This window comes from Camelus bactrianus, chromosome 2, assembly GCF_048773025.1.
Source record: "Camelus bactrianus isolate YW-2024 breed Bactrian camel chromosome 2, ASM4877302v1, whole genome shotgun sequence".
In the NCBI taxonomy this organism is placed as follows: Eukaryota; Metazoa; Chordata; class Mammalia; order Artiodactyla; family Camelidae; genus Camelus; species Camelus bactrianus.
The window spans coordinates 691,959-702,500 of record NC_133540.1 but is presented as its reverse complement, the minus strand read 5'-3'; the positions used below and the strand labels follow the sequence as shown (position 1 = coordinate 702,500).

The 10,542-nt window shown below is 51.0% G+C and overlaps 1 protein-coding gene across 37 annotated transcripts in view; it reads right to left on the bottom strand.

The window, feature by feature from the left end:
- Positions 1-10,542, bottom strand: part of LOC141579456 (uncharacterized) — a 48,008-nt gene that overhangs the window by 18,582 nt on the left and 18,884 nt on the right. For 7 of the 37 annotated variants that reach the window (XR_012510959.1, XR_012510942.1, XR_012510934.1 and 4 more), the window contains one exon: positions 7,338-7,383. The exons of 21 other annotated variants lie outside the window; for them this stretch is intronic. Coding sequence is in view for 5 of the 16 variants with exons in the window: in XM_074375538.1 (XP_074231639.1) it covers positions 7,338-7,383; positions 9,942-9,995 (100 nt within the window). In the remaining 11 variants the exon portion in view is untranslated. Of the gene's footprint in view, positions 1-7,337; positions 7,384-9,941; positions 10,058-10,107; positions 10,250-10,542 lie in introns of all 37 variants that reach the window. 9 more of the 37 variants (XR_012510956.1, XM_074375538.1, XM_074375556.1 and 6 more) reach the window with 2 other exon arrangements.

The following is a 10,542-nucleotide window of genomic DNA, read 5'->3' as shown; positions in this document are numbered from 1 at the left end:
TCTCCCGCCGCACGGGCCGGCGCTGCCCCGCCCCGCCCCGACGCGCACCCAAACAAACGTTCGCGCCGTGCCGAAGCACCCCACCTCCCCCCGTCGGGTCCGACGACGCTTCACCCGGGGCCGCCTCCAGGGGAGGGACAGCACCCCACAACGCGGTGAGGCCACGTTCTGGTCCCAGGACGGGGGGGGTCGGCGGGGGAAAGGCTCGGGCGCGGGCGGCCATCGGTCCTGGCAGGGCAGGGGAGGGCCGGCGGCGGCGACGAGGAGGGGCCGCTCGCGCGCAAGAGCGACGGCCGGCAGGGGTCGTGGGTGCGGGCGGGCACCAACCCAGGGAAGGGGAAATCTCGAGACACGACCGGGCCGCCGGGGAAACCACCGCGGGATCCCACCACCCCCACACGTGGGGGCGGCCCCGCGACGCCCAGGACGCCGGCCGGCCTCAGCCAACCCTCGGCGGTTCCTCCCACACCCCGGCCCCGCTCGCCGCCGGGACTCTCGCGCAGCAGGCTAAACACCCCCATTCCAGAGGGTAGCCCCTTCCACTCGCTCACTCGTCCGTCTGCGTCTCGTCTGTCCGTCCACCACCGCCACCCAGCTTCGTCTGGCCCGCCCCCAGGCCTCGCGGCCCGGGGAAACGCTGCCGAGCGAGGCGGCCCGACCCGTGGCCCACGCACCGCCACCGGTGGCTGCGTCTCGGGACCGGAACAGGTGGGGTGGCTCCTCGCGGCGCGGAGACTGGTGGGGGGGGCCCAAGTCGGGGTGGACCGCCTTCCCCCTCCCCCCACGGCACGCGCCGGGGAGGCCAAGCCCGCGCACACGCACGCGCGCGCTCGCACGGCCCCGCGCCAGACGCCGGGCCCGGCCCGGCGGAACCCTCCCCCGACTCGGAGGGGGGAGGCGCGGGCCACAGCAGGCCAAGAACAGCACTCGGCCCCACCGCGGGGCCAGCGCAGCCCACACGCCAAAGCGACGGGGCCCTGCCCACACGCCGCGGCAGTCGCTCCCCGTGGAGAGTGACTGCACGCTCTGGATGGAGGAGCGGCGGCTGGGGGGTCCGGTGCCCCCAAGGCTCCCCTCTCAGATCGCTAGAGAAGGCTTTCTCACCGAGGGCGCATCGCCCCCCACCCAGCGTGCCCCGTTCAGGCCTACGGAAGCCCGCCGACGTGTACGCCAGCGCTCGGCTGGGCAGGAGGGGTCTGCGGTAGGGGTAAGCAGCGGGCCAAGAAGCGAGCGCTCGCGGTCGGGACCGGGGAGAACCCGTGCGTGCCACCTCGCGAGGAGACACACCCAAGACCGCGTGGGGACGGGACAGACGCCCGCCCCCCACCGGCACATCACCCGGCCCCACCACGATCGCTCCCACGCCCGGGCGCGAACCCCGCTGAGGGGGACCCACCCGGCGTGCGCCCGGCCACGTCAGTCCCCCCCCCGGTACAGGGTGAGGACTGACGTTCAGGAGGCGGCCCCGGCCCCACCGAGGGTGGGGAGCGGCCACGCCTCGCTTACCGTCTCGACCCCTCCCCCACGCCTCAAGAGAGGCGCTCGGGAGACACGACCACCGCAGGGGTTACCCGAGAGGACTCGCTGGGGACGGGAAGCGATGCCGCCGCTCGGCCTCGGGCACCTGAGGGACAACCTGGAGCGCTCCAGGGGCACCGCAGAGGACCAAGGCGAGACACGCTCACACCCCGACGAGGGGGTACGTGGCGTGGCGGCGGGGCAGCCCTCCCCCGCCGCGGGGGAGGGCCGCTCGCGAGACAGGACGCCGAGCAGGCGAGGAGGCGAGAGTGTCTGCCGCGTCACAAGACCCCGGCCCCGCCGACACCACAAGGCAAGGGAGACCGAGGTCGGGCCGGAGTCCGCACCCCTGCCTTCCCCCCGCCACCCACGGGCGGCAGAGGAGAGGCGAGGGGCCCGCAGGCAGAACGAGAAGAGAAGCCACGTTCGCCATGAACGTCCCCGTCCCTCGTCTGGCGCGGCTTAGGCCCGGCCCGGGGGAGCATGACTTCACCACATCGATCAGGTGAGTGAGTGAGTGAGTGAGCGAGCGAGCGAGCCAGCCACGTGGGGCAGGGAGGCCCCAGAGGGGAGGGCCCGGCGAGGACAACCACCAGAGGGGCCTGCTTCAGCCTCGCCAGGCGCCACCCACTCCTCAGTCCTCTCCGAGGAGAGCGGCCAACGACCCCAGGCGGGGAATGCCTGACACGCGGCACGGAGCCTACAGGTGTGGGGTCGTGCCGGCCACCACCGGGTGCCTGCGGCGGGGAGCGCACGGGGTAAAAGACCCACGCCGCCACCTCACCCCACCGCCCTCGGGCCACCAGAGACCGGAGGTGGCACCACGGGCCACGTCAGCCGGACGCACACACGAGAGCCGGCGCGCAGGCCCGGGCGGGCGGCTCAAGTGTCAGAAGCGGAGTCGGCTACCAGGCCAGGGCTCACGCAGAGAGAAGCCCAGAGCCCCGCACGCGTCCGGAGACCCAACACTCGGTGACAGACACCGAGGAAGACCGTGTCAGCACCTATCTGCTGGCAGAAAATGCCCAACACGACAGGAAAAATGACAGCGCCCAGAAACGGGGCGGGTCCACGATTTGCAGGGGGGACCCCGGGACCTCGGTCCGGCCACCTGCCCCCAGCCCTACCCCCATAAATGGCAGCCCCGAAGCTCTCGGGGGCCATCTGATCGACCGGGGTGGGGGGGTTGGTAGGGGGAGGGGAGAGGGGAGAGGGGAGGGGGATTAGGAGGAGGCTTAGGAGGAGAAGTGGGAATGGGAATGGGAATGGGAATGGGAAGGGACGAGAGGGAGACGGGATCAGGCCGGGGACGCCCTGCCCTTTTCTCGCCCGCGTGGCCGGGGACTCGGGGAGATGCCACAGAGGCGCCTCCGACGAGAGGGCCCCCCACGAGGGACCGCTCCCGAGCACCGGGCCCCGGGCCGGGGAAAGCCTGCCTCCCCCACATCCCTCGCAGGACGCCCCCGTGCCGGTCCCCGAGTCCGGATGAAGTCTCGGTCCCTCCAACGCCACCGGAACCCACGCGGGCAGGCTTAAGGGGCGGGGGGCACCCCCTCCCAGGCCTCCCGCGCCAACAGGGGCCGGCCCAGCCACGTCTCCGGATCCATCGGGACTCAGAAAACATTTCATCCAAGGAGGCGCCTCCGACGACCGGGAACCCCAGCGCGCCCGTCCCCGGCCTCACCGCACTGGGCCCGGGCCGCTCCTCGCCTCACGAGCAGTCGTCCAAGGGACGCAGACGAGGGCCTGACCACCTAGCCGCCGGCGGCCCGGGCGCGGGACACTCTCTCCCTTTCCCCCGCGGCAGCAAGGCGCAGGCCGTGTCCGATCGGCTCGGGTCGGTCTCCGCGGCTGGAGGGGCACAGGCGGATGCTGGTCGACCAGGCCAGGCCACACGGCTTCCCCCGGCACGCGAGATCCCGGGAGCGCGGCGACAGTCACCCCCTCATCATCCTGCGAGTCCAATCTGCGCCGAGAGCAGGACGCGCCCGCGGCTCAGCGCCACGGGGACTGTCACCGCCGGTGTCGCCAGCCTCCCCGAAGTCTGCCTCGGGCCCCGCCGCCGAGCCCCATCCCTTGCCGAGGTCGCCGACGCTCGGGAGAAGAGGGACAATCTCAGAGCGGCAGCCAGATGGCGCCCGACAACCGTCGCCAACGTCCCCGGAACCGATCCCGACCGCCGCCGGCCGCCCAAACGCCCGAGCTCGTCCCGGACTGAGGCGCCGGGCGGCCCCGTGGCGTCCGCCTCGGAGCCCGCTCACCCTCGTCACGGCACGGCACGGCACGGCACGTCACGACACGAGGCGACACGACGCGACGCGGCGCGACGCGACCCCGGCAACAGATCAGGGCGGGGAGGACGGAGGGAGCCGGGGTTTGGCAAGACACGGCCGGCCGGGCGGCTGCCGCGAAGGGGACGCGCTCCCCACGCGATTCCCCGGGCGGGGGAGATCACACGGACACGCCGGCGGGGCCGGGGCCGACGCCGCGGGTGGCCCAGAGCGACCAGGACGAGATCCCGGGTTCCCGGGTGGGAGGTTGGGAAGGGGAGGAGGGGAAGAGGGAGGGAAGGCGGGGGCTGGCAAACCGAAACCAGGCGAGCGCTCAGAGAACAACGCAGGAATCGGCTTTGGAGTCCGTCCTCTCGAATGCGGGAGGTCTTTCGAAAGCAGACAGGCAAAGCCCAGAAGCTAGAAAAGAAAGGATGAAGACCGCGAACCCCATCGAAGCGGAAAGAAAAATCGATCTCGGCACAGATCGCGACAAAGCCCAAAGACAACAAACGGGCGCCTGGGGAAAACGCACTCGCGGTCGGTCGTGAGAACACGGACGTCAGCACGGCTGACCACAACCGCAGGAAGGAGGAGGGAAAACAAAAAAATGCGGGCGGGGGTTCGGGGGGGCGAGTCGATAGCCACCCGCTCGGTAAATCGAGGTTCAGTGCATCTACACAGAGCAACACTGTGCATGCGCATCCGCGTGTCTGGGTGTGCGTGTGTGTGTCGGTGCGTGTGTTTGACACAGTCAACGTGGACAAGGAAACTGTAGCCCCATCCGAAAAAAAAAAAAAGAAAGAAAAGAAAGAAAGAAAAGAAAGAAAGGAAAGAAAGAAAGGAAAGAAAGAAAGGAAAGAAAGAAAGGAAGAAAGGAAGAAAGAAAGAAAGAAAGAAAGAAAGAAAGAAAGAAAGAAAGAAAGAAAGAAAGAAAGAAAGAAAGAAAGAAAGAAAGAAAGAAAGAAAGAAAGAAAGAAAGAAAGAAAGAAAGAAAGAAAGAAAGAAAGAAAGAAAGAAAGAAAGAAAGAAAGAAAGAAAGAAAGAAAGAAAACATGAAAACAAACGACAAAACCCACCACCAAAGGGAAATCAAGTTGTAGAACTACTCTGGGGTTTAAAAACAAAAACAAAAACACCGTAGAAAAAGCACAACCGCAGCCCATCAGGGGTTCCTCTCCTCAACAGTCCAAGAACTCGGTCAACTCCACCTCCTAGAAGCCAGAAAACCAGGGATGAAACACGCGCAGGAGACCCAAACGGACGTTTTCAGTTTAAAAGAAAAAAAAAATAATTTTTTTCCTCCCCCAAATGGGGGAGGGGGCGAGGGGGAGGATGGAGCGTAGAACTCAGCGGCAGAGTGCCTGCCCAGCACGCGCAAGGTCCAGGGTTCGATCTTCAGGACTTCCGTTCAAGTCAATAAGGAAGTCGGTAAGTCAGGCAATCACTAAGTCAGGCAACAAACCAGCAAAAGAAACGAATTACCTCCCCTCCCCGAATAAACAAACAACCACCGAAAGCAACAACAGCAGCAAGAACCAAAAAAAAAAAAAAAAAAAAAAAAAAAAAAGGCCTAAATAAATAAATAAATGTAAGTAAGTAAATAAATAAATAAATAAGTAAACAAACAAACACAATTTTAAAAAGGGGGAAACGCACGCATTTCCGTTTCTAAGAGATATCCGGACAGGCCCAGAACCTGGAATCTCGACAGCAAGTTCCAAAAACAAGCAGAAAGTGCCTGCTCCTGACGGAACACGTGATAGAGACCACCGTTCGAGATGGGGCCGGGTGGGCGGGCTGGCGGGCGGACACAGAGCTCTCGACTCATACCTGACAGAATCCGCTCTCCGACAGAAGACAGGAGGCAACACGAATTGAACAACCTTTTATTATAAAAACTCTTATAAAAGTGGCTATAGAGCAACGTATCTCAACATAGTAAAAGCTGCTTATGACAAAACTACAGCCAGTATAATACTCAATGGTGAAAATTTGAAAGCCTTCCCACTAAAATCTGGAACAAGAAAAGAATGTTGTGTCTCACCACTTCTATTCAATATAGCATTGGATGTTCTAGCCATAGCAATTAGACAAGGAAATTAAAACAGTTCTAAACTGGAAGAGAAGAGGTAAAATTGCATTATATATCAATGACATAATACTAAATATAGAAAACCCTAAAAGCTCCACACAAAGACTACTATAGCTGATAAAAGAAACTGGCAAATTAGTAGGATACAAGATTAACATCCGTAAGTCAGAGGCATGTCTTTACACTAACAATGAAATATCAGAAAATGAAAGTAAAGAAGTAATTCCTTTTAAGACTGTATCAAAAAAAAATAAAAAAACTTAAGAATAAATCTGACCAACAAAGTTAAAGACTTATACGTGGAGAATTACAAAATGCTAAGGAAATTAAAAGTATTTAAAGAAATGGAAAGATATCCCATATTCTTCGGATTGGAAAAATTAATATTGTTAAAATGACCATATACCCAAAGCAATCTACAGATTTACTGTGATTCCTATCAAATTACCCAGGACTTATTTCACAGAACTAGGACACATCATACTAAAATTTATATGGAATCAAAATAGACCCAGAGCTGCCTAAGCATTACTGAAGAAAAAGAACAAAGTTGGAGGAATAATCCTTCCAGGCTTCAGACAATACTACAAAGCTACACTAATCAAATCAGCATTGTAGTGGAACAAAAACAGGCATATGGATCAATGGAAGAGCATAGAGATCCCAGAAATCATTCCACAAACTTTTGGTCAAGTAATCTTTGACAAAGGAAGCAAGAACATACAACGGAATAAAGACAGTCTCTTCTGTCAGTGGTATTGGGAAAACTGAACAGCTGCATGTAAATCAATGAAGTTAGAATACTCCCTCACACCATACACAAAGACAAACTCTAAAAGACTTATAACTTTAACCTAAGACAAGGTACTATAAACCTCTTAGAGGAAATCATAGGCAAAACATTATCCCACATAAATCTCAGTAATGTTCTTCTGGATATTCTACCCAAGCAATTGAAATAGAAGCAAAAATAAACAAATGGGAGCTATCTAATTAAACTTATAAGTTTTGTCACAGCAAAGTAAACCATAAACAAAACAAGAAGACTACCTACAGAATGGGAGAAAATATTTGTAAAAGGTGAATTTGACAAGGGCTTAATCTCCAATATATATAAGCAGCTCATACAACTTTGTAAGAAAAAATCATAACCAATTAAAAAATGGGCAGAAGATCTAAGCAAGCAATTCTCCAAAGAAGACATACAAATGGACAAAAGGCACATGAAAAAATGCTCAATATCAGTAATTATCAGAGAAATGCAAGTTGAAAGTACAATGAGGTATCACCTCACAACTGTCTGAATGGTCATCATTCAAAAGTCCACAAAGAATAAATGCTGGAGAGGATTTGGAGGAAAAGGTATCCTCTATACCATTGGTGGGAATGTAGTTTGGTGCAGCCATTGTGGAAAACAGTATGAAGAGTTTTCAAAAGACTAAAAATACACTTACCATCTGATCCAGCAATCCCATTCCTGGGCTTATGTCCAGAGGAAACCTTCAATCAAAAAGATACATGCACCCCAATTTTCATAGCAGCACTATTTACAATAGACAAGACGTTGAAACAACCTAAATGTCCACTAACAGATAACTGGAAAGAAGTTGTGGTGTATTTATACAATAGAATACTACTCAGTCATAAAAAAAGAATACAATAATGCAATTTGCAGCAACTTGGATAAACCTGGAAAATGCCATTCTAAGTGAAGTTAATCAGAAAGAGAGAAACATTCCATATAATATCACTTAAATGTGGAATCAAAAAAAAAAAAAAAGGCTAACTTATTTACAAAACCAAAACAGACTTATTTACAACACCAAAACAGACTCACAGACATAGTAAACAAACTTATGGTTACCAAGTGGATAAGGATGTGGAAAGGGATAAATTAAAGTTTGAGATTTGCAGATACTAGTTACTGTACATAAAATAGATAAACAACAAGTTTATACTGTATAGCACAGGAAACTCTATTCAATATATTGTAGTAACTTATAGTTAAAATAATATGAAAATGAAGATATGTTGTTCCTATATTATTGAAGTATTGTGATGTACACCAGAAATTGACACAACATTGTAAACTCACTATACTTAAATAAAAGTATATTTTTAAAAATGGGCAGAAGACAGATATTTCTTCTAAATAGACATTTCTCCAAGGAAGACATACAGATGGCTAACAGGCACACGAAAAAATGCTCAATATCACTAATTATTAGGGAAATGCAAATCAAAACTACTATGAGGTTTCACCTATTACCAGTCAAATGGCCATCATTAAAAAGTCCACAAATGATAAACGCTGCAGAGGATGTGGTGAAAAGGGCACCCTCCTACACTGTTGGTGGGAATGTAAATTGGTGTACCCACTTTAAAGGACAATATGGAAGTTAATTTAAAAATTACTTGTTACCATGTGATCCAGCAATCCTACTCCTGGGCACATATCTAGGGAAAAATATAATTCAAAAAGACACAGGCACCCCAATGTTCACAGCAGTACTATTTACAACAGCCAAGACATAGAAACAACCTAAATGTCCATTGATAGATGACTGGATAAAAAATTGTGATAAATTTTTACAATGGAATCCTACTCAACTATATATATATATATATATATATATGTATATATATATATATATATATATATATATATATGTATATATAAGTTGTAAATAATGTGTATATATAATATCATTTGCAGCAACATGGATGACCTGGAGATCATCATTATAAGTGAAGCAAGCCAGAAATAGAAAATTTCTACATTTATAAGTGGAATCTTAAAAAAAAAAAGACACAAATGAACTCACCTGCAAAACAGAAACAGACTGACAGACATTGAAAACAAACTTATGGTTCCCAGGGATGAAAGGGAGTGGTAAAGGATAAATTGGGAGTTTGAAATTTGCATATACTAACTACTATATATAAAACAAATAACAAGTTCATACTGTAAAGCACAGGGAACTATTCAATATCTTGCAGTGACCTATAATGAAAAGGAATATGAAGACAAAAATATGTATGTATATGTATATATATGACTGAAACATTATGAACACCACAAATTACACAACATTGTAAAATGACTATATTTCAATTAAAAAAATGCATAAACGTAATAAGAATAGCATATGAAATACAATTTAGGGACCTGTGGAAATTATTGAAGATCTGGAGAGACCAGCTTCAGTTAGATTAAGTCGAGAGGCTTCTATTACCTTTTCACAGATAGACTGAATGAAGATACAAATCAGACAATAGTAACTAATGTTTGGAGACCACAGAGAAAATGAAGAGGGGTTAGGCTGGGGCCACCGTTCAGTACAGAAGTCTCATGGGCTTCTGGCTTATGCTTCTGAATTGTATGTCCTATGCCTTTTAATGAACATCTGAGTTGTACAGAGATGAGAGAGGTTACACCTGCAGACCCTGAATTCACCGTGAAGCCTGTTTAGTCCTGCAGTATTCTGAGCATTGCTGGAAGGCTCTCTGTCATTTTAATAATATCAGATTTATCACTTTATTTATTGTGCATTTGCTATATAGAAGGCACTTTACATATAAACACACTGGAATTCTTTAAATTCCTAAATAATTGTTGAGTCGTTTCACAGATGAGAAACTTGAGGTTTCTATCAGGCTGATCTATCCACAGTTATAGTTAAGAATCAGCAGTTTGTTGACACTGTCTGCCTTATGCACTTAAAATTAGTGAAAAATACAGCTTTGTTACATGTTTTCAAAATTTATAATAACCAATAAAGAGTCATGAGTTTATCTGAGCATGTCCAGGGTATTTCACACTATACCTCATGTGATAATTTTGTCAATAAACATTTGTTGTTTTCCAGTGTCTATATATCCCTGATTGTATCTGAAGGTTATAAAAAAAGTCCGCACAGAAACAGCAAACAAGGTCTGAGCCAACTGTACACAAAGTCCCCTTGCCCAGCACCATCATGTCAACTCTCTGCACACAGAACTGGTCAGGGAAGCCCCATCAGAACCCGAGTATCTGTGAACTTTTACAAAATAGTGACCTGAATGAAGTGGTGTGGATTTCCATCAAGTATTACAGGCTTTTGTGGATTCATCCCAGAGAAAATTCTTCAGAGATGTGCTGCTAGAAAACTTCAGCCATCTGGTCTCAGTGAGTCTGTCAACAAAGACTTCTTTACTTAAGTATCCAGACAAGCTTCCACATACCTCAGACCTCAATCAGCCCCCATTCATGTCTGGTCAAAGCCACGGCAGCTGTCTGAAGGTGTTTACATCTAGTTTGTCCATCACTACACTGGTGCCTTCCTGATCATGATTCTTGTACTCAGTTCTTTCTTGTATTCAATCTCTAAGACACAAAACAGTGCTGGAAAGTCAGTGATTATTTCTTGCATGAATGAGTAAGTGGATTAAAGATTTACTAAGTAAGTGTAATACTGTAAGCATTAAGCTGTGCAAATTAAAATAACATAGTAGAAAGAGCAGATATTTCCCTTTTCTACATAGAACTTAGATTTCTCTGGTGGAGCTAACATTTATTGGATTGCTTTTGACAAAAAAATATAGTTCAATCAACTGTGGAGTCATCTAGTTCCTTTCTAGTTGAAATCACTGAGCATTCTTAACTCTGTCTTTGCTCTC